The 26,838-nt window shown below is 55.4% G+C and overlaps 1 protein-coding gene across 1 annotated transcript; it reads left to right on the plus strand.

Moving 5' to 3' along the window:
- On the plus strand, positions 1–26,065 carry LOC103631696 (pentatricopeptide repeat-containing protein At5g08305). Its single transcript, XM_020545022.2, has 2 exons — positions 1–2,139; positions 25,549–26,065. The coding sequence occupies exon 1, from the start codon at positions 96–98 to the stop codon at positions 1,599–1,601; it is 1,506 nt and encodes a 501-aa protein (XP_020400611.1). The 5' UTR covers positions 1–95; the 3' UTR covers positions 1,602–2,139; positions 25,549–26,065.
- Positions 26,066–26,838: the final 773 nt, after the last annotated feature.

Here is a 26,838-nt window from a genome sequence, read left to right on the forward strand (position 1 = left end):
GGTATGAGCATGACCTGTTTTAGAGCAGCGGCAACCCGGGAAGGCTGGATTTGAAGGCGTATTCGTTGGTTATCTACTAGCTGACGGTCTCACTGATGCTCATGCCTCCGCCTCCCTGCCCGCCGACGCTGCCGCACCTTCTCCGCCACCTCCGCGGCCGCATGCTCACCACCCAGCTCCTCGACCACCTCATCAGGTCAACCTCATCCTCGCCGTTCCCCTCCCTCTCCTTCTCCGTCTTCATCCTCCTCCTCCGCTCCTCCCTCCGCCCGTCCCACTTCACTTTCCCATTCCTTGCCCGCGCCGCCGCGCGCCTTTCCTCCGCCTCCCTCGCGTCTGCGCTCCACGCGCACCCGCTGCGGCTCGGGCTCCTCCCCGCCGACCTCCACGTCGCCAACTCCCTCGTCCACATGTACGCGGCCTGCGCCCTGCCGGACCACGCCAACCGAGTGTTCGACGAAATCCCGCGCCCCAACCTTGTCTCCTGGAACGCGCTCCTCGATGGGTACGCCAAGTGCCACGACCTCCCCGCTGCGCGAAAGGTGTTCGCTCGGATGCCCCAGCGGGACGTGGTGTCCTGGAGCGCCATGATCGACGGGTGCGTCAAGTGTGGGGAGCACCGCGAGGCGCTCGCGCTGTTCGAGATGATGGAGAATGCTGCCGCCAGGTCAGCAGAGGAGGAGGATGGTGGGGGTGGGGCGAGGGCTAACGACGTCACGATGGTGAGCGTGCTTGGAGCCTGTGCTCAGCTTGGAGACCTCGAGCGCGGAAGGCGGGCGCACCGGTGCCTGAGGGAACGTGGCTTTGCATTGAACCTCAGGCTTGCAACCTCGCTCGTTGACATGTATGCCAAGTGTGGGGCCATCAGTGAGGCAATGGAGGTGTTCTGGGCTGTGCCGGTGGAGAGCACCGATGTTCTGATATGGAATGCTGTGATCGGTGGCCTTGCGGTGCATGGCATGGCCACCAAATCGGTGGAGATATTCCTGGAGATGCAGCGTGCTGGGGTTGCGCCGGATGAGATCACGTACCTTTGTCTGCTGAGCGCTTGTGCCCACGGCGGTCTAGTGGATGAGGCTTGGGAGTTCTTCCGCTCACTTGAAGCGCAAGGGCTCAGACCACATGTCGAGCATTATGCTTGCCTGGTAGATGTGCTTGGCAGAGCAGGACGCCTGGAGGAAGTGTACGGTGTTGTTAAAAGTATGCCAATGAAACCTAGTGTTTCTGTGCTTGGTGCTCTCTTAAATGCCTGTCATTTGCATGGATGGGTGGAGCTGGGCGAGGTACTCGGTAGGCGGCTTGTCCAGTTGCAGCCAGACCACGATGGCAGGTACATTGGCCTGTCCAATATCTATGCTGTTGCCAGACGGTGGCAAGAGGCAAAGAAAGCTAGAAAGGTGATGGAGGATAGGGGTGTAAAAAAGGTCCCTGGATTTAGTGAGATTGATGTTGGTGGAGGGCTCTCCAGGTTCACTGCCCAGGACAAGACTCATCCTGGCTCAGTGAAGATCTATGAGTTGCTGAATCTAATAGCAATAGAGATGAAAATGAAGGATGATGCTACTATTCCAGATTACCTCCTGTGCACACTGCTAGAATGATGGTTGCGCTTGCACCTGTAGATCACTCAACAAACAATTTCCATGAAGCTGTTCGATCATTTTCTCGGAGTGAATGTGGACATAGTATTTTCCACACTTAGTTCTGGCCACTGAAGCACTATCCAAAGCATAATTTAGGCTAATCAAATTGGAAACTAAATTAACAGGTCAACTCAGTTGTGAGCAGATACATCAGGAGATATATATTTTGCATATTAGAAGCAGCATTTGCTGCAAATTCTCTGCCGATAGAAGAGATGTGGAAATATTTGATGCAGATGGCATTTAGATTGCTTGCATAGCAGACAAATAATATTGATATATAGATAAACTTTCTTCAGGAATTGCTTCGACCTGTAGCTACTGCCTGTATGACAGATCTAGCAATAAGGTGAAAACTACATCAATTGTTTTGTAAGTTACAAGCATCTGCTGAAACTGTGCATGGAGCAATTTTGCAATCAGCCAGGAGCCCCCAGGAGCATGTTCCAGCAATTTATATGGAACTGCATAAGTCATTCTGCTCTACATCAGTTCGGTACATACTGAGAGCACCTAGAGGGGGGGGGGGTTGAATAGGTGATCCTGTAAAAACTTCAAACTTATAGTCACAAAAACTTGTTAAGTGTTAGCACAGTTATTGCCAAGTGGCTAGAAAGGAGCCAAAACACAATAACCACAATAAAGCAATCACAGAGATGACACGGTGGTTATCCCGTGGTTCGGCCAAGTACAAAACTTGCCTACTCCACGTTGTGGCGTCCCAACGGACGAGAGTTGCACTCAACTCCTCTCAAGTGATCCAATGATCAACTTGAATACCACAGTGTTCTTCTTTTCTTTTCTCTTTTCCCGTTTGCGAGGAATCTCCACAACTTGGAGTCTCTCGCCCTTACAATTGAGTTTCACAAAGAAGCACGGAGTAAGGGAGAGAAGCAACACACACAAATCCACAGCAAAATGCGCACACACACGGCCAAGAATCGAGCTCAAAAGACTATCTCAATATTCTCACTAGAACGGAGCTCGAATCACTTAGAAGGACAAACGAATGCGCAAAGACTGAGTGTGGATGATCAAGATTGCTCAAAGGTTGCTTGGTCTTCTCCTCCATGCGCTAAGGGGTCCCTTTTATAGTCCCAAGGCAGCTAGGAGCCGTTGGGAACAAATTTGGAAGGCCATCTTTGCCTTCTGTCTCGTGGCGCACCGGACAGTCCGGTGCACACCGGACACTGTCCGGTGCCCGATTTGTTTCCATAAACAGTGCATCCGACCGTTGCTGTCTGATGCAGATCTGCGCACCGTTGGCGCACCGTTGGCGCACCGGACAGTCCGGTGCCTCTTCCCGACCGTTGGCTCGGCCACGTGTCGCGCGCCGATCGCGCGGCCGACCGTTGGCCCGGCTGACCGTTGGCTCACCGGACAGTCCGGTGCACACCGGACAGTCCGGTGAATTTTAGCCGACGTCGCCGGAGAAAAACCCGAGAGCGGCTGGTTTGCTCCGCGCTGGTCTGGCGCACCGGACTCTGTCCGGTGCACACCGGACAGTCCGGTGCCCCAGCCCGAAGCAGCCTTTGGCTGTACACAGCCACTCTCCACTTCTTTTCTTTTCTTCTTTCTCCTGTTTCTAACACTTAGACAACATGTTAGTACACAAAACCAATGTACTAAGGCTTAGAAACATACCTTTACTTGTGATTTGCACTTTGTTCATCCATGGGCATATTTTCACATTTAAGCACTTGTGTTTGCACTCAATCACCAAAATACTTAGAAATGGCCCAAGGGCACATTTCCCTTTCAATCTCCCCCTTTTTGGTGATTTATGCCAACACAACATAAAGCAACTAGAACAAGTGCAAAATCACTTCAAATAAAAAACTGACTTTGAGTTTTATTCAAATTTGGCATATATGGATCATCTTTTGCCACCACTTGGTTTGTTTTTTGCAAATCAAACTCAACTCTCTATCCCTAAGTAAAACACACATGTTGGAGCATGAAGAGAGTCATTCCAAAAGAGTTTGATCGAAGATTTCAAAAAAAAAAACTCCCCCGTTTTCCCATAATCACATTTTTCCCACAAGAAACCAACTTTTGACAAAAGAGTCAATGCAAGAGTTTTGACAAAACAAAAAGCTCTATTCTACAATTTTTTAAAATTTCTCAAGTGGTAGCTGATCCATTTATTGATTTGGCCTTTATTTTCTCCCCCTTTGGCATCAAGCACCAAAACGGGATCAATCTTGGCCCTTTAACCCCATTGCCTCACCAAAATCTTCAATTAAGAGCAAATGACAATAGAGTTCATGAGATGAACTTGGAATAAGTTACCCTCTCATCGGAGTGCAGTGGAAGTCTTTCATGGTCCAAGTCCACCTTTTCCCTTTCAATTCTCCTTCGAGACTAAATCAAGCAAACTCAAGCATATGGTTAGTCTCAAAGGGTCAAGTTGTAACACATCTCCCCCTAAACATGTGCATCACTTTGCAACGGACTTGTGAGGTCCAGGGAGTGTTTGTACAACTTGAGCACCACAATAAGCAACAAAATGCAGAATGAACATGATCAAAGGCATAAACACATGTATGCTACAATTCAATCCAAGTTCCGCGAATCTAAGACATTTAGCTCACTACGCAGCCTGCAAAAGGTCTTCTCATCTAGAGGCTTGGTAAAGATATCGGCTAGCTGGTTCTCGGTGCTAACATGAAACACTTCGATATCCCCCTTTTGCTGGTGGTCTCTCAAAAAGTGATGCCGGATGTCTATGTGCTTTGTGCGGCTGTGCTCAACAGGATTTTCCGCCATGCGGATAGCACTCTCATTGTCACATAGGAGTGGGACTTTGCTCAGATTGTAGCCAAAGTCCCTGAGGGTTTGCCTCATCCAAAGTAGTTGCGCGCAACACTGTCCTGCGGCAACGTACTCGGCCTCAGCGGTGGATAGGGCAACGGAAGTTTGTTTCTTAGAGTTCCACGACACCAGGGACCTTCCTAAGAATTGGCACGTCCCCGATGTACTCTTCCTATCGACCTTACATCCAGCATAGTCGGAATCTGAGTATCCAACCAAGTCAAAGGTAGACCCCTTTGGATACCAGAGCCCAAAGCAAGGCGTAGCAACTAAATATCTAAGAATTCGCTTCACCGCCATTAAGTGACATTCCTTAGGATCGGATTGAAATCTAGCACACATGCATACGCTAAGCATAATATCCGGTCTACTAGCACATAAATAAAGCAAAGAACCTATCATGGACCGGTATGCTTTTTGATCAACGGACTTACCTCCTTTGTTGAGGTCAGTGTGTCCGTCGGTTCCCATCGGAGTCTTTGCGGGCTTGGCGTCCTTCATCCCAAACCGCTTCAGCAGATCTTGTGTGTACTTCGTTTGGGAGATGAAGGTGCCGTCCTTGAGTTGCTTCACTTGGAACCCAAGGAAGTAGTTCAACTCGCCCATCATCGACATCTCGAATTTCTGCGTCATCACCCTGCTAAACTCTTCACAAGACTTTTGGTTAGTAGAACCAAATATTATGTCATCGACATAAATTTGGCACACAAACAAATCACCATCACATGTCTTTGTAAAAAGAGTTGGATCGGCTTTCCCAACCTTGAAAGCATTAACAATTAGAAAGTCTCTAAGGCATTCATACCATGCTCTTGGGGCTTGCTTAAGTCCATAGAGCGCCTTAGAGAGCTTACAAACATGGTTGGGGTACCGTTCATCCTCGAAGCCAGGGGGTTGCTCTACGTACACCTCCTCCTTGATTTGCCCGTTGAGGAAAGCGCTCTTCACATCCATTTGGTACAACCTGAAAGAATGATGAGCGGCATATGCTAGCAAGATACGAATTGATTCTAGCCTAGCCACAGGAGCAAAAGTCTCCTCGAAATCCAAACCTGCGACTTGGGCATAACCTTTGGCCACAAGTCGAGCCTTGTTTCTCGTCACCACCCCGTGCTCGTCCTGTTTGTTGCGGAACACCCACTTGGTTCCCACAACATTTTGCTTCGGACGAGGCACCAGTGTCCAAACTTCATTCCTCTTGAAGTTGTTGAGCTCCTCCTGCATGGCCAACACCCAGTCCGGATCTAGCAAGGCCTCTTCTACCCTGAAAGGCTCAATAGAAGAGACAAAAGAGTAATGTTCACAAAAATTAACTAATCGAGATCGAGTAGTTACTCCCTTGCTAATGTCACCCAAAATTTGGTCGACGGGATGATCCCTTTGAATCACCGCTCGAACTTGGGTTGGAGGTGCCGGTTGCGCTTCTTCCTTCATCACATGATCATCTTGTGCTCCCCCTTGATCACACGCCTCCTGTTGATGAACTTGTTCATCGTCTTGAGTTGGGGGATGCACCATAGTTGAGGAAGAAGGTTGTTCTCGTTCATCTTGTTCATGTGGCCGCACTTCTCCAATCGCCATGGTGCGTATTGCGGCCGTTGGAACGTCTTCTTCATCTACATCATCACAATCAACAACTTGCTCTCTTGGAGAGCCATTAGTCTCATCAAATACAACGTCGCTAGAGACTTCAACTAAACCCGATGATTTGTTGAAGACTCTATACGCATTTGTATTTGAGTCATAACCTAACAAGAACCCTTCTACAGCTTTGGGAGCAAACTTAGAATTTCTACCCTTCTTCACTAGAATGTAGCACTTGCTCCCAAATACACGAAAGTAAGATACATTGGGTTTGTTACCGGTTAGTAGCTCATACGACGTCTTCTTGAGGAGGCGATGAAGGTAGACCCTGTTGATGGCGTGGCAAGCCGTGTTAACGGCTTCCGTCCAAAAGCACTCGGGGGTCTTGAACTCTCCTAGCATCGTCCTCGCCATGTCGATGAGCGTCCTGTTCTTCCTCTCTACCACACCATTTTGCTGTGGTGTGTAGGGAGCGGAGAACTCGTGCTTGATCCCTTCCTCTTCAAGGAACTCCTCCACTTGAAGGTTCTTGAACTCGGACCCGTTGTCGCTCCTTATCTTCTTCACTTTGAGTTCAAACTCATTTTGAGCTCTCCTGAGGAAGCGTTTGAGGGTCCCTTGGTGTCGGCGTTTCGAGACAGGGGGGTCCCTAAGCCGACGAGTGAGTGTGCTGCGTGCCCCAGCCCAGATGGGTCGAGCGCGTGGGCGAGCGCGGAGGGGGGAGAGGCGAGGCGGCCGGAGCCGAGCGTGAGAGAGGTGGAAGTCCCGCGGCCTTCGTGTTCGTCCCGCGCCCAGGTCGGGTGCGCTTGCAGTAGGGGGGTTACAAGCGTCCACGCGGGTGAGGGAAGCGAGCGGCCCCAAGAGAGCGCCTGTCCCGTCCTCGGTCCCGCGCGGCCAACCTTCTCTGAGAAGGCCCTGGTCCTTCCTTTTATAGTCGTAAGGAGAGGATCCAGGTGTACAATGGGGATGTAGCAGAGTGCTACGTGTCTAGCGGAGGGAGAGCTAGCGCCCTAGGTACATGCCAATGTGGCAGCCGAAGAGATCTGGGCACCCTGCTGGCGTGATGTCGTGGCTATCGGAGGTGCGGCGGAGCCTGATGGAGGGACAGCTGTTGGAGCGGTCGAGTCCCTGCTGACGTTGTCCTGCTGCCGTAAGAGAGCTGGGGGCCGCCGTCGTCATAGAGCTCGTGGAGCGCCATCATTGCCCCTCTGGCGGAGCTGGCCGGACGAGACGCCGGTCTTGTTCTCCGTGACCCGAGTCGATTCGGGGTAGGATGATGATGACGTCTCCTGTTGACGTGGCGGTCTGTGCTCTAGGCAGGGCGACGTGGGGTTTCCTCCGAAGCCGAGGTTGAGTCTTGCCTTCAGTTGCCGTGGCCGAGCCCGAGCCAAGGGGTCGGGCGAGGCGGAGGTCGTTCGGCCGAGGCCAGGGCGGAGTCCGAGCCCTGGGGTCGGGCGGAGCGGAGTTCGTCGTCTTCCGGGTCTTAGCCCGAGTCCGAGCCCTGGGGTCGGGCGGAGCGGAGTTCGCCGTCTTCCGGGTCTTAGCCCGAGTCCGAGCCCTGGGGTCGGGCGGAGCGGAGTTCGCCGTCTTCCGGGTCTTAGCCCGAGTCCGAGCCCTGGGGTCGGGCGGAGCGGAGTTCGCCGTCTTCCGGGTCTTAGCCCGAGTCCGAGCCCTGGGGTCGGGTGGAGCGGAGTTTGTCGTGGTGCCCTTGGCAAGGCCTGATTGCCTGTCAGACTCACTCTGTCGAGTGGCACTGCAGTCGGAGTGGCGCAGGCGGCGCTGTCCTTCTGTCAGACTGGCCAGTGGAGCGGTGGAGTGACGGCGGTCACCTCGGCTCTGCCGGGGGCGCGTGTCAGGATAGAGGTGTCAGGCCACCTTTGCGTTAAATGCCCCTGCAGTTTGGTCAGTCTGTGTGGTGATTTAGTCAAGGTTGCTTCTGAGCGAAGCCAAGACCTTGGGCAAGCCGGTGATGTGTCCGCCATAAAAAGGGGGCCTCGGGCGAGACGGAAGTCTCTCGAGGTCGGCTGCCTTCGGCCGAGGCTAGGCTCGGGTGAAGCGTGATCGAGTCACTCGTGTGGACTGATCCCTGACTTAATCGTGCCCATCAGGCCTTTGCAGCTTTATGCTGATGGGGGTTACCAGCTGAGAATTAGGCGTCTTGAGGGTACCCCTAATTATGGTCCCCGACAGTAGCCCCCGAGCCTCGAAGGGAGTGTTAGCACTCGCTTGGAGGCTTTTGTCGCACTTTTTTGCAAGGGGACCAGCCTTTCTCGGTTGCATTTCGTTCCGGTGGGTGCGCGCGAGCGCACCCGCCGGGTGTAGCCCCCGAGGCCTCGGAGGAGTGGTTACACTCCTTCGAGGTCTTAATGCTTCGCTTTACGCTTCAGCTGGTCTGGTCGTTCCCTCATGCGAACTGGCCGTAGCCCGGGTGCACGGTCGAGGCCCAAGCTCTCGGGCTGGTATGTTGACGCTGTCAACGATTTGGCCGGAGCCGGTTTTTGCGAGAGCAGCCCCCGAGCCTCTGCACAGGGCGAGAGGACGATCAGGGACAGACTCGGCTTTTTTACATACGCCCCTACGTCGCCTTTCCGCAAGGAGGAGGGGGGGAGCGCGCCATGTTACCCTCGATGGGCACCGAACATGGTGTCTCCGGTGAGCTGCAAGCGGGTAATCCGAGTGGACGTCCGTGCCCCGTTCGTTGGGGGTCGGCTAGGGGCCCAGAGGCACGCCCAAAAGTACCTGCGGGTGATTTGCCGGACCCGGTCCCCTGGCGACGGGGTCCGAGGGCTCGATGCCTCCCTCCGATGGGATTCCGTTACAAGATCGTTCCCGCTGGTCTCGGAAATGTCCTAGGGTACCTCGGGAGCGCAGCCCGAGCCTTGGTTATGTATCGAACGTACCCCTGGTCATCCCTCGCTCGGTGTCTGAGGCGACTGTGAACCCTTCGGGGGCCAGCCTTCGAACCCCTGATCAGTAATGGGCGCGGAGCCCGAGTAGCCTGAGGCGGCCATGGAGCCCTTCGGGGGGCTGGCCTTCGAACCCCTGACCAGTAGTGGGTGTCGGGCCCACGCGATCTGAGGCGGCTGTTGAACCCTTGGGGGGCCAGCCTTCGAACCCCTGATCAGTAACGGGGGGCTCGGAGCCCGGTTCCTTCGCGGAGAAGGATCCCTTTCGGGGTATCCCCCTTCCCCGGTCCCTGTTGCAAGAGATAGAGAAAGAGGAAAACGGAAAAGGATACGAAATCGGACGACGTGGCGTACCTTTTCTGAAGCGGTTATTACGGCGAAGGTGAAGCGTCGCGCGCTCCTCCTACCAGAGGCGCCGTGTGTCCCGCCGCGGAGTTAATGCGACGGGGCGAGTGGTTGGCGGGGCGGCCGTTGCGCGCGGGTGATCTGTTCGAGGAACGGGTCACGGGTGCACCGTCTTCACGCCGTGAGAGGAGGCTCTCTTGCTGTCTCAGGATGGGACGTGAGCCTGGCTGACGACGTGACCGCTGCGCCCGCCCGCCTGCCACCGCCATTACTGCCGGCCCACTTTCGGTCGCTTTGACCGACGCGCCAGTCTGGCGCTGTTGGGTCGCCTCGAGTCGTGGCATAGGCTTCGCAACCGAAGAGGCGCGATGGTGGCGCAAGTGGCGGTGCGGTTGCTTGCATGCAGCAACTGGCGTGCCGGTTGCTCGATGCGTGGGCCTGGGTTCCAAGCTGGCGTGTCAGAAGTTGGAGAAGCGCGTCCATCTGGCGCGGTTGCATGCCGCCTGCATGGCTGCCCGCCCCTTCTGCCCGTTGGTCTGGGCGAAAATGGGGGGTCGCCTGTAACTGCTGGACGGTCGTACGCACCATGCGCGGCGGTTTGGCTTCTTCTGCCCTGAGCCGGCTTGCATGACATGCGGGACCCAGCCCCCGAGTCGCAGGGGAGGGCCTTGGAGCGTGTTGGAGAAGACTCGGCCCGCGGCGCCTGGGGGCGCACGTAGGGGGAGTTGCCTTTAAAAGGAGGGAGGCTCCTTTCGTAAGGCAACCATGTCTTCTTCCTCCCTTAAGCGCCGGGTCTTCCCGTCTTCCAAGCCCCCGGATGGGGGATATCCGCCGTCTTTCCGCCTCCTCGTTGGAGGAACGCAACTCCATGGGAGTTGGTACCTCTCAGCCATCGTTCGGCTTCAAGGATTTTCATCAGCCGGCCCGGCCGTACCCCCATGCCGACGATCACCCAGGATGGTGACCGCCGGTTTCTAGGTGGGGAAGAGCAAGCCAGGCTGCGATCTTGGTCCCACCCTCAGCTTCAAGGATGTTCATCATCCCCGCTGGGGCGGGAGCCATGCTGAGCCGGCGCTCTACCTTCCGCGCGGGTCCGCGGGTCGCCCCTTCCCACGGCGTTTGGGGGTGGAGGCGCTCACTGGCCCTGCGGACGGCGCGGACTTCGATAACGAGGGGTTGAATGACGGCGGGCGTCGTCACCTCCAGCGTGTCGGAGTCGTCGGCCAGGCTTCCGGCGGCCCCTCCTGCCGGAGGGTGGCCGCCGCATCGTGTGCATAGGAGGACCACCCAGGATTCCGCGCGCCGTTAGGGCGGCGTTCGTGTTCTGGGGTGGTCCTGCTTTTGCACTGGGACGGCGCCCTTGCGCAGTGGCCGGCGCCCCCACTCGTCCGGGAGGATTTGAGTGGGGATCTGCCGGGGGGCTGGCGTCCCCTGCCATCGGCGCCGGTGCGGAGGCGGCTCGAGAAGTCCTCGTCACCAACGGGATCACTGCCACCGCCCGCGCCCCGGGCCACCGCGCCGGCGTGCTTGTCCTCGCCCCTCGAGCGTCGGCGGGGGCGGGGACAAGATCGCAGCAGCGCCGACCCACTGTTGCCGTAGTCAGGACGGGCGGCGGCGAGCCGGCCATCGGTCTTCTGTGGCTCCGCAGGCCTTCCCCATGGAGTGGGGTCGTTCGTACCTGCGGAGGGGGGAACCGGAGTTCCGTTGGTAGTGGCATCTCGTATGCCAGTGTGTTCGTTCATTGTGGCTGTCGAGGCCTGAACGTGTATGTAATTTTGGCACGGAGCCGTGTTTTTTTTTTCTCATTTCCGAGCACTAAGTCTCGCCTGTTTGATTGTCTGAACCGCTTCACCAAGCATGAGTTGCCCCTGTGTCAAGGTGACAGGTGAGGTATCCGTATCCCGGAGGCGTAGGAATCCCTCGGCCCGTTCGGCCTTGTTATGTGAGGCTCCTCTAGCTTAGTTGAAGAGACCCCTCGGCCGCCCTTTGGTGGATCGAGGCCGGGGGTAGCGATATCAGTATGAACAGAGGCGGAGTTGACTCGAGAATGGGGAACCTGGTTGGCCGGAGCCTAGCCGTGTTGCCCGTCAGTGGAGCCGACGCCCAAGTCGGTCAGTCGAGGCCTCGGATCGGGCTAGCGCCCTTGGAAGCCGGTTGCCCGAGGCCTCAGGGGTAACCGGTTGAGCCGCCTGCTCGGGCCGGATTCCTGGAGGAGCCCCTGGACCTCGGTGCCGCCCGAGGCTGGGTCGGGCTTTGCTGAAGACGTCGTCGATGCCGAGGGTGCTATGGCTCCCTTCGGCGTGAAGACCCGAGCCTGCAGGATCAGATCATCTTGTAGCGTGTGCTTTCTGCGGCCGCCGAGGCCAGAAGAACACACCCTCGCCCCGCTTGCGAAGCTGCGTCTTTTTCCTCCTGTTTCGAGCATCTGGACTTTGTCGGTAACAGGGATGTTTGTGTGAGCGAGAGTTGCTTTTCGCGGAAGGGACGAGTGAGGTATCCGTATCCCAGAGGCGTGGGAATCCCTCGGCTCGGTCGGCCTTGCCGCTTACGCGTACTTTCACCCGTCCATGAGGCCCTGTCCCCGACTTAGTCGAGAAAGCTTGAAGGACTGCTTCGGCAGGAGAGCTTCCGAACGTGATGACTCGTTTGGTCCACGGAGTCGCTTTATCCGAGCGCAAGTTACTTATCGCAGAAGGGGACGAGTGAGGTATCCGTATCCCGGAGGCGTAGGAGTCCCTCGGCTCGGTCAGCCTTGGCTGCTTACGTGTACCTCGTCGTTTCCAGGATCCGCTTTCCGAAGTAGTCAAGAAGCACGAAAGAAATCCTGCTAAAAAGAGATCCTTTTTCGAGGAAAAATTCGACGCAGAGGGGGTCTCCCCCCTTTTAGCCCCCGAGGGAGGGTCGGGCTTTGCCGAGGCTAGGCCGACCCTTCCTTGACGACTAAACTTTGCGTAGGTGCGAGGTATATGAACAACTTGGAAACATCTTAAGGGTAGAAGCGACGTAGCTGTTTGATGTTCCAAGCGTTGCCGTAGATCTCGCCTTGATTGTTGGCCAGCTTGTATGTTCCGGGCTTCAGAACTTTGGCGACGACGAATGGCCCTTCCCAGGGGGGCGTGAGCTTGTGCCTCCCTCGGGCATCTTGTCGCAGCCGAAGCACCAGGTCGCCCACCTGGAGTTCTCGGGACCGGACCCCTCGGGCGTGGTAGCGTCGCAGGGACTGTTGGTACCGCGCCGAGTGTAGCAAGGCCCTGTCCCGAGCTTCCTCCAGCTGGTCCAGCGATTCCTCTCGGCTAGCTTGGTTGCTTTGTTCGGTGTAGGCCCTCGCCCTCGGGGAGCCGTATTCCAGGTCAGTGGGCAAGACAGCTTCAGCCCCGTAGACCAGGAAAAACGGCGTGAAGCCCGTGGCACGACTCGGCGTCGTCGTTAGGCTCCAGACCACCGAGGGGAGTTCCTTCATCCATCGCCTGCCGAACTTGTTGAGGTCGTTGTAGATCCGAGGCTTGAGCCCTTGTAGAATCATGCCGTTGGCACGCTCTACCTGCCCATTCGACATGGGATGAGCCACGGCGGCCCAGTCCACCCGGATATGGTGATCTTCGCAAAAATCCAAGAATTTTTTGCCGGTGAACTGGGTGCCATTGTCGGTGATGATGGAGTTTGGGACCCCAAAGCGATGGATGATGTTGGTGAAGAATGCCACCGCCTGCTCGGACCTGATGCTGTTCAGAGGTCGGACCTCGATCCACTTGGAGAATTTGTCGATGGCGACCAGCAGGTGCGTGTAGCCCCCGGGCGCCTTCTGCAAGGGGCCGACGAGGTCCAGACCCCATACAGCGAAGGGCCAGGTGATGGGTATTGTCTGCAGAGCCTGAGCGGGCAGGTGCGTCCGCTTCGCATAGAATTGGCACCCTTCGCAGGTGCGGACAATTCTAGTGGCGTCAGCCACCGCCGTTGGCCAGTAGAAGCCTTGCCGGAAAGCATTTCCAACAAGGGCTCGGGGTGCTGCATGGTGGCCGCAAGCCCCCGAGTGTACTTCTTGCATCAGTTCCCGACCTTCGGCGATGGAGATGCATCGCTGGAGGATGCCCGAGGGGCTGCGATGGTAGAGCTCCTCTTTGTCGCCCAGCAAGACGAATGACTTGGCGCGTCGCGCTACCCGCCGAGCCTCGACTTGGTCGAGGGGTAGCTCTCCTCGACGGAGATATTGCAGGTACGGGGCCTGCCAATCTTGGTCTGGCGTGGCCCCGCTCTGCTCTTCCTCGATGTTCAATGCCCCGCCCTCGGGGGCCGAGGGTACCTCGGGCTGAGCCGAGGGTACCTCGGGCCGAGCCGAGGTTACCTCGGGCTGAGCCGAGGGTACCTCGGGCTCGGGCGCGTCGTCGAGCTTGACGGAGGGTTGATGCAGGTCCCGGGAGAAGACGTCCGGGGGGACTGTCGTTCGCCCCGAGGCTATCTTCGCCAGCTCGTCTGCGGTTTCGTTGTAGCGCCGAGCGATGTGGCTGAGCTCGAGCCCGAAGAACTTGTCTTCCAGGCGCCGAACCTCGTCGAAGTAGGCCTCCATCTTCGGGTCGCGGCAGTGGGAGTTCTTCATGACTTGGTCGATGACGAGCTGCGAATCACCGCGGGCGTCGAGGCGTCTGACCCCTAGCTCGATGGCGATCCGCAATCCGTTGACCAGAGCTTCGTACTCGGCCACATTGTTGGACGCCGGGAAGTGGAGGCGCAGCACGTAGCGCAAGTGCTTTCCGAGGGGCGAGATGAAGAGCAGGCCCGCACCGGCCCCTGTCTTCATCAGCGACCCGTCGAAAAACATGGTCCAGAGCTCCGGTTGGATCGGAGTCGTTGGTAGTTGTGTATCGACCCATTCGGCCATGAAATCCGCCAACACTTGGGACTTGATGGCCTTCCGAGGGGCGAACGAGATTGTTTCGCCCATGATCTCCACCGCCCACTTTGCGATTCTGCCCGAGGCCTCTCGGCACTGGATGATCTCCCCCAGGGGGAAGGATGACACCACAGTCACCGGATGGGACTCGAAGTAGTGTCGTAGCTTCCGCCTTGTCAGGATCACAGCGTACAGCAGCTTTTGAACTTGTGGGTAGCGGATCTTGGTCTCGGACAGCACTTCGCTGATGAAGTAGACCGGCCTCTGAACGGGCAATGTATGCCCTTCCTCCTGCCTCTCGACCACAATCGCGGCGCTAACCACCTGAGTGGTCGCGGCAACGTAGACCAAGAGGACTTCTCCGTCCGCCGGCGGCACCAAGACCGGCGCCTTTGTAAGGAGTGCCTTCAGGTTGTCGAGGGCTTCCTCGGCCTCAGGGGTCCAAGCGAAACATTCGGCCTTCCTTAAGAGGCGGTACAGAGGCAGACCTCTTTCGCCGAGGCGTGAGATGAAGCGGCTCAGGGCCGCGAGGCATCCCATGACCCTCTGTACCCCTTTTAAGTCCTTGATGGGTCCCATGCTGGTGATGGCCGCGATCTTCTCCGGGTTGGCCTCGATGCCTCGCTCGGAGACGATGAAACCTAGGAGCATGCCTCGGGGCACCCCGAAGACACACTTCTCAGGATTAAGCTTGACTCCTTTCGCCTTGAGACACCGGAATGTCACTTCAAGGTCGGAGAGGAGGTCGGAAGCCTTCCGAGTCTTGACGACGATGTCATCGACGTAGGCCTCGACCGTGCGACCGATGTGTTCGCCGAACACATGGTTCATGCACCGCTGGTACGTCGCACCTGCATTCCTCAAGCCGAACGGCATGGTGACATAGCAGTACATGCCGAACGGCGTGATGAAAGAAGTCGCGAGCTGGTCGGACTCTTTCATTCGGATCTGGTGATACCCTGAGTAGGCATCGAGGAAGGACAGGGTTTCGCACCCAGCAGTGGAATCCACGATTTGGTCGATGCGAGGCAGAGGGTAGGGAACCTTCGGACATGCTTTGTTGAGACCAGTGTAGTCTACACACATCCGCCATTTCCCCCCTTTCTTCCTCACAAGCACAGGGTTGGCAAGCCATTCGGGATGGAATACCTCTTTGATGAACCCTGCCGCCATTAGCTTGTGGATCTCTTCGCCAATCGCTCTGCGCTTCTCCTCGTCGAATCGGCGCAGAGGCTGTCTGACGGGTCGGGCTCCGGCCCGAATATCCAGCGAGTGCTCGGCGACATCCCTCGGTATGCCGGGCATGTCCGAGGGACTCCACGCAAAGACGTCGGCGTTCGCGCGGAGAAAGTCGACGAGCACTGCTTCCTATTTGGGGTCGAGCCCGGAGCCGATCCGGATCTGCTTGGTGGTGTCGCCACTGGGGTCGAGGGGGACGGCCTTGACCGTCTCCGCTGGCTCGAAGTTGCCGGCATGGCGCTTCACGTCTGGGACCTCCTTGGAGAGGTTCTCCAGGTCGGCGATGAGGGCCTCGGACTCGGCGAGGGCCTCGGCGTACTCCACGCACTCCACGTCGCATTCGAACGCGTGTTTGTACGTGGGGCCGACAGTGATGACCCCGTTGGGGCCCGGCATCTTGAGCTTCGGGTAGGTGTAGTTGGGGACGGCCATGAACTTCGCGTAGCATGGCCTCCCTAGCACGGCGTGGTAGGTTCCTCGGAACCCGACCACTTCGAACGTCAGGGTCTCCCTTCGGAAGTTAGAGGGTGTCCCGAAGCAGACTGGGAGGTCGAGTCGCCCGAGGGGCTGGACGCGCTTCCCAGGGATGATCCCGTGGAAGGGCGCAGCGCCTGCTCGAACGGAGGACGGATCGACGCGCAGGAGCTTGAGGGTCTCGGCGTAGATGATGTTGAGGCAGCTGCCCCCGTCCATCAGGACCTTGGTGAGCCTGACATCGCCGACAACGGGGTCGACGACGAGTGGGTATTTCCCCGGGCTTGGCACATGGTCGGGGTGGTCGGCCCGGTCGAAAGTGATGGGCTTGTCGGACCAGTCTAGGTAGACTGGCGCCGCCACCTTCACCGAGCAGACCTCCCGGCGCTCTTGCTTGCGGTGCCGAGCCGAGGTACTCGCCGCATGCCCTCCATAGATCATGTAGCAGTCGCGGACCTCGGGGAACCCCCCTGCCGGGTGATCTTCGTTCTTGTCGTCGTCGTGGGCCCTGCCACCCTCGGCGGGTGGCCCGGCCCTGTGGAAATGACGCCGAAGCATAACGCACTCCTCGAGGGTGTGCTTGACGGGCCCCTGATGGTAGGGGCACGGCTCCTTGAGCATCTTGTCGAAGAGGTTTGCACCTCCGGGGGGCTTCCGAGGGTTCTTACACTCGGCGGCGGCGACAAGGTCCGCGTCGGCGGCGTCGCGTTTCGATTGCGACTTCTTCTTGCCTTTCTTCTTGGCGCCGCGCGGAGCAGACGCCTCGGGGGCTTCTTCCGATGGGCGGCCCTGGGGCTGCTTGCCCTTTCGGAAGATAGCCTCGACTGCCTCCTGGCCAGAGGCGAATTTGGTGGCGATGTCCATCAGCTCGCTCGCCCTGGTGGGGGTTTTGCGACCCAGCTTGCTCACCAGGTCGCGGCAAGTGGTGCCGGCGAGGAACGCGCCGATGACATCCGAGTCGGTGATGTTGGGCAGCTCGGTGCGCTGCTTCGAGAATCGCCGGATGTAGTCCCGGAGCGACTCCCCCGGCTGTTGCCGGCAGCTTCGAAGGTCCCAGGAATTCCCGGGGCGCACGTATGTGCCCTGGAAATTGCCAGCGAAGGCTTGGACCAAGTCGTCCCAGTTGGAAATCTGCCCCGGAGGCAGGTGCTCCAACCAGGCACGAGCAGTGTCGGAGAGGAACAGGGGGAGGTTGCGGATGATGAGGTTGTCGTCGTCCGTTCCACCCAGTTGGCAGGCAAGGCGGTAGTCCACGAGCCACAGCTCCGGTCTCGTTTCCCCCGAGTACTTTACGATAGTAGTCGGGGGTCGGAACCGGGTCGGGAATGGCGCCCGTCGGATGGCCCGACTGAAAGCCTGCGGACCGGGTGGTTCGGGCGAAGGACTCCGATCCTCCCCGCTGTCGTAACGTCCCCCACGCCTGGGGTGATAGCCTCGGCGCACCCTTTCGTCGAGGTGAGCCCGACGGTCGCGTCGATGGTGCTCGTTGCCGAGGTGGCCCGGGGCCGCAGGCGCGGTGTTGCGCGTGCGCCCGGTGTAGACCGAGGCTTCCCGCATGAATCGGGAAGTCGCGGCACGAGGTTCCGAGGGATATCCTTGCCTTCGGGATGCAGTGCTCTCGGCCCGCCGGGCCGCGGCGCCTTCCAGGAGATTCTTGAGTTCTCCCTGGATCCGCCGACCCTCGGTGGTTGACGGCTCCGGCATCGCGCGGATGAGCATTGCTGCGGTTGCCAGGTTCTGACCGACCCCGCTGGATGCGGGCGGCGGCCTGATCCTGACGTCGTTGGCGACGCGGTGCTGGAGACCTTGGGGCAGATGACGTATTTCTCCGGCCAGGGGTTGGCCCACCCATGCCTGTCCGACGTCCCGACGGATCGGCTCAAGCGCTCCTGTTCCCTCGTTGAGCCTGGCCTGTGCCTCGCGGACTTGCTCGAGTTGTGGGTCGTAACCCCCCGCCGGAGCGGGGACCACAGCTAGCTCCCGTGGGATGTCAGCGCGAGGCACCGGCCTAGGGAGATCACCATCCTCCGGCATACCAAGATGGTTGCCTTCGGTGGGATCCCCCAGCTCGATGTGGAAACATTCGCGGCTCGGGCCGCAGCTCTCGTCGCCAAGGCTGCGGCTTCCATCGGAACAGTCGGACAGACAGTAGTCACACGCGGTCATAAAGTCCCGCACGGCACTGGGGTTGCCAAGTCCGGAGAAATCCCAACCGATGCTGGGGTCGTCATCTTCCCCGGACCCAGAGGGCCCGTAGGTCGAGACGTCCGTCAGTCGGTCCCAAGGCGACCGCATACAGAACCTCAGTGGGGTTGCACTCGCCTCAATGAGAGCGCCCGCCAAATCGAGGTCGTTTGGCGGGTGGAGGCCGAGTCGAAATGACGCAAGATGGGAGTTAGTCGTTACCTTTTGGTCGACGAGGAGCGACGTAGTCACATCGGGGACTGGTTGCGCCGTCATCTCTGGTTCGAGGGCGACGTCCTGCATGCTTTCCGCGAGCGCGCCGGCGTCGTCTTCTTGCTCAGGGTCAGCGTGCCGCGGGGGGACGGCGCTCGCCTCCGTCTCGAACACGAGGTTGACGTCCGGCGTGCCTTCCGTCGGGGCGTCGGGGGCGTCGATTCGCTCGACGGCTGACGAAGCGCGGCCTCCCGTCTGGCCTTGACGGCTCCGCCTTCCCCTCCGTTGGCGGGGGAGAGAACGGAGCGAGCCCGAAAATAGCTCTTCCACCACGCGGGGAAGACGTCGTCGATTCCGCCGCCGGCGGGCGGGTTGTCGGCCGCCATTGTCGTGGTCGCACGGCGGTGGAAGAAGTATCATGTCGTAGCTGCCGTCGAAGGACATGAACTCGAGAGCCCCGAAACGAAGCACCGTCCCGGGCCGGAGAGGTTGCTGGAAACTGCCCATCTGGAGCTTGACGGGGAGCTATTCGTCAGCACGCAGCGTGCCCCTACCTGGCGCGCCAACTGTCGGCGTTTCGAGACAGGGGGGTCCCTAAGCCGACGAGTGAGTGTGTTGCGTGCCCCAGCCCAGATGGGTCGAGCGCGTGGGCGAGCGCGGAGGGGGGAGAGGCGAGGCGGCCGGAGCCGAGCGTGAGAGAGGTGGAAGTCCCGCGGCCTTCGTGTTCGTCCCGCGCCCAGGTCGGGTGCGCTTGCAGTAGGGGGGTTACAAGCGTCCACGCGGGTGAGGGAAGCGAGCGGCCCCAAGAGAGCGCCTGTCCCGTCCTCGGTCCCGCGCGGCCAACCTTCTCTGAGAAGGCCCTGGTCCTTCCTTTTATAGTCGTAAGGAGAGGATCCAGGTGTACAATGGGGATGTAGCAGAGTGCTACGTGTCTAGCGGAGGGAGAGCTAGCGCCCTAGGTACATGCCAATGTGGCAGCCGAAGAGATCTGGGCACCCTGCTGGCGTGATGTCGTGGCTATCGGAGGTGCGGCGGAGCCTGATGGAGGGACAGCTGTTGGAGCGGTCGAGTCCCTGCTGACGTTGTCCTGCTGCCGTAAGAGAGCTGGGGGCCGCCGTCGTCATAGAGCTCGTGGAGCGCCATCATTGCCCCTCTGGCGGAGCTGGCCGGACGAGACGCCGGTCTTGTTCTCCGTGACCCGAGTCGATTCGGGGTAGGATGATGATGACGTCTCCTGTTGACGTGGCGGTCTGTGCTCTAGGCAGGGCGACGTGGGGCTTCCTCCGAAGCCGAGGTTGAGTCTTGCCTTCAGTTGCCGTGGCCGAGCCCGAGCCAAGGGGTCGGGCGAGGCGGAGGTCGTTCGGCCGAGGCCAGGGCGGAGTCCGAGCCCTGGGGTCGGGCGGAGCGGAGTTCGTCGTCTTCCGGGTCTTAGCCCGAGTCCGAGCCCTGGGGTCGGGCGGAGCGGAGTTCGCCGTCTTCCGGGTCTTAGCCCGAGTCCGAGCCCTGGGGTCGGGCGGAGCGGAGTTCGCCGTCTTCCGGGTCTTAGCCCGAGTCCGAGCCCTGGGGTCGGGCGGAGCGGAGTTCGCCGTCTTCCGGGTCTTAGCCCGAGTCCGAGCCCTGGGGTCGGGCGGAGCGGAGTTCGCCGTCTTCCGGGTCTTAGCCCGAGTCCGAGCCCTGGGGTCGGGTGGAGCGGAGTTTGTCGTGGCGCCCTTGGCAAGGCCTGATTGCCTGTCAGACTCACTCTGTCGAGTGGCACTGCAGTCGGAGTGGCGCAGGCGGCGCTGTCCTTCTGTCAGACTGGCCAGTGGAGCGGTGGAGTGACGGCGGTCACCTCGGCTCTGCCGGGGGCGCGTGTCAGGATAGAGGTGTCAGGCCACCTTTGCGTTAAATGCCCCTGCAGTTTGGTCAGTCTGTGTGGTGATTTAGTCAAGGTTGCTTCTGAGCGAAGCCAAGACCTTGGGCAAGCCGGTGATGTGTCCGCCATAAAAAGGGGGCCTCGGGCGAGACGGAAGTCTCTCGAGGTCGGCTGCCTTCGGCCGAGGCTAGGCTCGGGTGAAGCGTGATCGAGTCACTCGTGTGGACTGATCCCTGACTTAATCGTGCCCATCAGGCCTTTGCAGCTTTATGCTGATGGGGGTTACCAGCTGAGAATTAGGCGTCTTGAGGGTACCCCTAATTATGGTCCCCGACACTTGGGTTTCGGACTTTTCCTGCAAAAAGAACACCCAAGTGAAGCGGGAAAAGTCATCTACAATAACTAGACCATACTTACTTCCTCCTATGCTCAGATAGGCGACGGGTCCGAAGAGGTCCATATGCAGCATCTCCAAGGGTCTTGATGTTGTCATCACATTTTTGGTGTGATGAGAGCCTCCCACCTGTTTCCCTGCTTGACAAGCTGCACAAGGTCTATCTTTTTCGAATTGAACATTAGTTAGACCTATCACGTGTTCTCCCTTTAGAAGCTTATGGAGGTTCTTCATCCCCACATGTGCTAAGCGGCGATGCCACAGCCAGCCCATGCTAGTCTTAGCTATTAAGCATGTATCTAGACCGGCCTCTTCTTTTGCAAAATCAACTAAATAAAGTTTGCCGTCTAATACACCCTTAAAAGCTAGTGAACCATCACTTCTTCTAAAGACAGACACATCTACATTTGTAAATAGACAGTTATACCCCATATTACATAATTGACTAACAGATAGCAAATTATATCCAAGTGACTCAACTAGAAACACATTAGATATGGAGTGCTCATTAGAAATTGCAATTTTACCTAAACCTTTTACCTTGCCTTGATTCCCATCACCAAATACAATTGAATCTTGGGAATCTTTATTCTTGACGTAGGAGGTGAACATCTTCTTCTCCCCCGTCATATGGTTTGTGCATCCGCTGTCGATAATCCAGCTTGAACCCCCGGATGCATAAACCTGCAAGGCAAATTTAGGCTTGGGTCTTAGGTACCCAACTCATGTTGGGTCCTACAAGGTTAGCACATATATCCTTAGGGACCCAAATGCAAGTTTTGTCTCCCTTGCATCTTGCCCCTAACTTCCTAGCAATTACCTTCTTACCCTTTCTACAAATTGCAAAGGAAGTATTTAAAGCACGATAAATTGTAGAAGGTTCATTTGCTACTTTCCTAGGAGCATGAATAACATTCCTTCTAGGCGCATGATGAATAGCATTTCTTTTGGGAACAACATTTCTCCTAGTAACAATTCTATCATACACATAAGAAGAACTGGGAGCAAACATGGCATGAGAATCATAAACATATGAATCAAAAGCATCATGACTTCTATTTACATTTCTAGTTTGTCTTCTATCATGATACAAAAAAGCATGGTTCCTTTTAGCACTAGTAGCCATAGGGGCCTTCCCTTTCTCCTTGGCGGGAATGGGAGCCTTATGGCTTGTTAAGTTCTTGGCTTCCCTCTTGAAGCCAAGTCCATCCTTAATTGAGGGGTGTCTACCAATTGTGTAGGCATCCCTTGCAAATTTTAGTTTATCGAAATCATTCTTGCTAGTCTTAAGTTGAGCATTAAGACTAGCCAATTCATCATTAAGCTTGGAAATTGAAACTAGATGTTCACTACAAGCATTAATATCAACATCCTTACACCTAGTGCAAATTTCAACATGTTCAACACAAGAGTTGGATTTATTTGCTTCTACTAGTTTAGCATTTAAATCATCGTTTATGTTCTTTAAGTTAGAAATAGAATCATGGCATGTTGACACTTCATAAGCAAGCATTTCATTTCTCTTAATTTCTAAAGCAAGGGATTTTTGAGCCTCTACAAACTTATCATGTTCTTCATACAATAAATCCTCTTGCTTTTCTAAAAGTATATTCTTTTCATTCAAGGCATCAATTAATTCATTAATTTTGTCTATCTTAGATCTATCTAAGCCCTTAAACAAACATGAATAATCTACTTCATCTTCATCACTAGATTCGTCCTCACTTGAAGAAGCATAGGTAGAGTTGCGAGTACATACCTTCTTCTCCCTTGCCATAAGGCATGTGTGACGCTCGTTTGGGAAGAGGGTTGATTTGTTGAAGGCGGTGGCGGCGAGTCCTTCATTGTCGGAGTCGGAAGAGGAGCAATCCGAGTCCCACTCCTTGCCTAGATGCGCCTCGCCCTTTGCCTTCTTGTAATTCTTCTTCTTTTCCCTCTTATTTCCCTGTTCCTGGTCACTATCATTATCGGGGCAGTTAGCGATAAAATGACCGATCTTACCGCACTTGAAGCATGAGCGCTTCCCCTTTGTCTTGGTCTTGCTTGGTTGCCCCTTGTGACCCTTTAGAACCGTCTTGAAGCGTTTAATGATGAGAGCCATCTCCTCATCATTAAGTCCGGCCGCCTCAATTTGTGCCACCTTGCTAGGTAGCGCCTCCTTGCTTCTTGTTGCTTTGAGAGCAAAAGGTTGTGGTTCGTTGATCGGTCCATTCAAGGCGTCGTCCACATACCTTGCCTCCTTGATCATCATTCGCCCGCTGACGAATTTTCCTAGGACTTCTTCGGGCGACATTTTGGTGTACCTAGGATTCTCACGAATATTATTCACCAAATGAGGATCAAGAACGGTAAAGGACCTGAGCATTAGTCGGACGACGTCGTGGTCCGTCCATCGCGTGCTTCCGTAGCTCCTTATTTTGTTGATAAGGGTCTTGAGCCGGTTGTATGTCTGAGTTGGCTCCTCGCCCCTTATCATCGCGAACCGTCCAAGCTCGCCCTCCACCAACTCCATTTTGGTGAGCAAGGTAACGTCATTCTCCTCATGAGAAATCTTGAGGGTGTCCCAGATCTGCTTGGCGTTATCCAAGCCGCTCACTTTGTTATATTCATCCCTGCACAATGAAGCTAGAAGAACAGTGGTAGCTTGTGCATTCTTATGGATTTGCTCATTAATGAATGAAGGGCTATCCGAGCTATCAATTTTCATTCCACTTTCAACAATCTCCCAAATGCTTGGATGGAGAGAAAATAGGTGAGTACGCATTTTGTGACTCCAAAATTCGTAGTCTTCTCCATCAAAGTGAGGAGGCTTGCCAAGTGGAATGGGGAGCAAATGAGTATTTGAGCTATGTGGAATGCGCGAATAATCAAAAGAAAAGTTTGAGTTAACCGTCTTTTGTTTGTCGTGGTCGTCGTCCTTTTGGGAAGAAGAGGATTCGTCGCTGTCGTAGTAGACGATCTCCTTGATGCGTCTTGTCTTCTTCTTCTTCCCATCTTTGCGCCTGTGGCCCGAGCCCGAGTCGTTGGACTTGTCATCCCTTGGCTCGTTGACAAAGGACTCCTTCTCCTTGTCGTTGATCACAATTCCCTTCCCCTTAGGATCCATCTCTTCGGGCGGTTAGTCCCTTTCTTGAAGAGAACGGCTCTGATACCAATTGAGAGCACCTAGAGGGGGGGGTGAATAGGTGATCCTGTAAAAACTTCAAACTTATAGTCACAAAAACTTGTTAAGTGTTAGCACAGTTATTGCCAAGTGGCTAGAAAGGAGCCAAAACACAATAACCACAATAAAGCAATCACAGAGATGACACGGTGGTTATCCCGTGGTTCGGCCAAGTACAAAACTTGCCTACTCCACGTTGTGGCGTCCCAACGGACGAGAGTTGCACTCAACTCCTCTCAAGTGATCCAATGATCAACTTGAATACCACAGTGTTCTTCTTTTCTTTTCTCTTTTCCCGTTTGCGAGGAATCTCCACAACTTGGAGTCTCTCGCCCTTACAATTGAGTTTCACAAAGAAGCACGGAGTAAGGGAGGGAAGCAACACACACAAATCCACAGCAAAATACGCACACACACGGCCAAGAATCGAGCTCAAAAGACTATCTCAATATTCTCACTAGAACGGAGCTCGAATCACTTAGAAGGACAAACGAATGCGCAAAGACTGAGTGTGGATGATCAAGATTGCTCAAAGGTTGCTTGGTCTTCTCCTCCATGCGCTAAGGGGTCCCTTTTATAGTCCCAAGGCAGCTAGGAGCCGTTGGGAACAAATCTGGAAGGCCATCTTTGCCTTCTGTCTCGTGGCGCACCGGACAGTCCGGTGCACACCGGACACTGTCCGGTGCCCGATTTGTTTCCATAAACAGTGCATTCGACCGTTGCTGTCTGATGCAGATCTGCGCACCGTTGGCGCACCGTTGGCGCACCGGACATGTCCGGTGCACACCGGACAGTCCGGTGCCTCTTCCCGACCGTTGGCTCGGCCACGTGTCGCGCGCCGATCGCGCGGCCGACCGTTGGCCCGGCTGACCGTTGGCTCACCGGACAGTCCGGTGCACACCGGACAGTCCGGTGAATTTTAGCCGACGTCGCCGGAGAAAAACCCGAGAGCGGCTGGTTTGCTCCGCGCTGGTCTGGCGCACCGGACTCTGTCCGGTGCACACCGGACAGTCCGGTGCCCCAGCCCGAAGCAGCCTTTGGCTGTACACAGCCACTCTCCACTTCTTTTCTTTTCTTCTTTATCCTGTTTCTAACACTTAGACAACATGTTAGTACACAAAACCAATGTACTAAGGCTTAGAAACATACCTTTACTTGTGATTTGCACTTTGTTCGTCCATGGGCATATTTTCACATTTAAGCACTTGTGTTTGCACTCAATCACCAAAATACTTAGAAATGGCCCAAGGGCACATTTCCCTTTCACATACTCTCCCTCTTCTTTTTATGCATATCAGCTGTACAAAATATAGGGAAACAGAATTCTGCAGGGACAAGCTATAGGCACAAGAATACTGTATTTGGCACTTCATACACTCGAAAGTCGCTCCATAAACCAAACTAAACTGTACAGTAAGCCTTCTACACGGAGAAACGACTAGCTGAGGTTTGATTAAGCTCTATAAAAAACATTGAATCAACCTATATGTGTGAACCCAGAAAATGTGGACCTATCCATTATTTAGTTGTGGGGCCACCATGGGCTGCAACAAGCCGTTTGCTGTTTGTTTACAATTGTCATGCTTCGCTACTTGTATGCTATATGCAAACTCTAGGTGACATTTCAGTCAGTTGCTGTTTTTGCTACTTAGTACTAGCAAATCAAACCATGCAACGAACACCTCATCTGTTGATGATGTGAATCATTGTGTTCTCAGAAGCTTTGGCATCCATTTTTTGCCATGCAACATCTCCCTTCCCCACTTTTAATATCTGCACTTGTGTTGAAATCAATGTCTTTTCATTCCTTTTCATCACTTACTAATTCATTTCGATTGCTGATCAGGGATGCTTCGATGTTCCAATTTCACTGCTCTCAAAGATCTTGCGCGCCATCTCCAGTACCTCACTTATCATGGGATGGTGCCTGGCTGCCTGGCTTGGAGCACCAGGTTTTTTTTTTTGACACTGAAGCGAGCTGGGCTCCTGATTTTATGCTGTAGTCCCCTTGAAGCCTTCTATCAGTTAGACTTTCAAACTTCTAAGAGTTGCAAGATTATGCTCGCCTCTTGGCCTGTTTTGGTCCAGAGGTCACTGGTGAGGTAGCCTTGACGAGGACCGTGTGGAGAACAGAACAGACAGGTCGCAGCTTGCCTGAGAGCCCCCGTAGGGACGGGTGGTTTTGTGTCCTCTTTTTGTATTTGAAAAAATGGAATCAGTTTATTGAGGACGGTGCTTTCTGGGTGAGTTTAGAAATGTAATTTGTTTGAACAATATTAGCTCTATGCAGTGCATGCGAATCGATGGTTGGAACCATACGAATTGATGGCTGGAACCAAATGTAATATATGTTCTTGTGCTTACTCGGCCTAGGTCTACCCATAAATAATTAGGTAAAAAGATTAGTCTAGTGTATGGAGGGTTCCTAGGGTAGTCTACCCATAAAAAATAGGTAAAATAAGTTTCATTCGGATTCACTGCTTCATAGGAAATTTGTGACCTGCGATTGGCGCTGGCTATTGACAATAGATACTACAAGTAGAGCATGATGACCTGCGAATGCTGGCAATTGACAAAACCCAAAAGGGACCTGCGATCGGCGTGGGGCGAGCTAAGCTACTACCGGCGAGAAACATCTTGAACACAAGAGTCCATTAGTCGACCTTATCGCTAGTGTGAGCTCGATTAGGATCTTCAACTCGACCAGAGCCACTAGGAAATGATTAGTCGTCCTAGTCACCGACTAATCACAATTAGTCGTCTGACTAGGGGTTATGATCGACTAGTTATGAATGTTTTGGGTCACTAATCCGGTCTCTGTTATATAAGCCGGCCCACCATCTATACAACACAAACATTATTTTGCCCTACTTACACCAATACGGTACACGCATTACGCATAGTCACACATGCGCCCTTCTCCAGCGCTGCCACCCCTTCTCCATCGTTGCCGCCCTGACGTGCTCCGACAACCCTCTACTCGAGCAGTAGTTGCGCCCCCTCCATCATGCTGCGGCTACAGTTTGCAGACGGTAATTGCTCTGTTATTTTGATTATTCAGTATTCACTTATTGATTAGTATTGTATCCGCCTTGACCTCCTCTTGAGTTGCGCTTCGCTTGATTGTGTTTGGCAT

This window comes from Zea mays, chromosome 1, assembly GCF_902167145.1.
Source record: "Zea mays cultivar B73 chromosome 1, Zm-B73-REFERENCE-NAM-5.0, whole genome shotgun sequence".
Taxonomy (NCBI): Eukaryota; Viridiplantae; Streptophyta; class Magnoliopsida; order Poales; family Poaceae; genus Zea; species Zea mays.

Excerpts from the sequence above, each read along its gene's own strand:
- LOC103631696 (XM_020545022.2), top strand. The coding sequence starts at position 96 with ATGCTCATGCCTCCGCCTCCCTGCCCGCCGACGCTGCCGCACCTTCTC.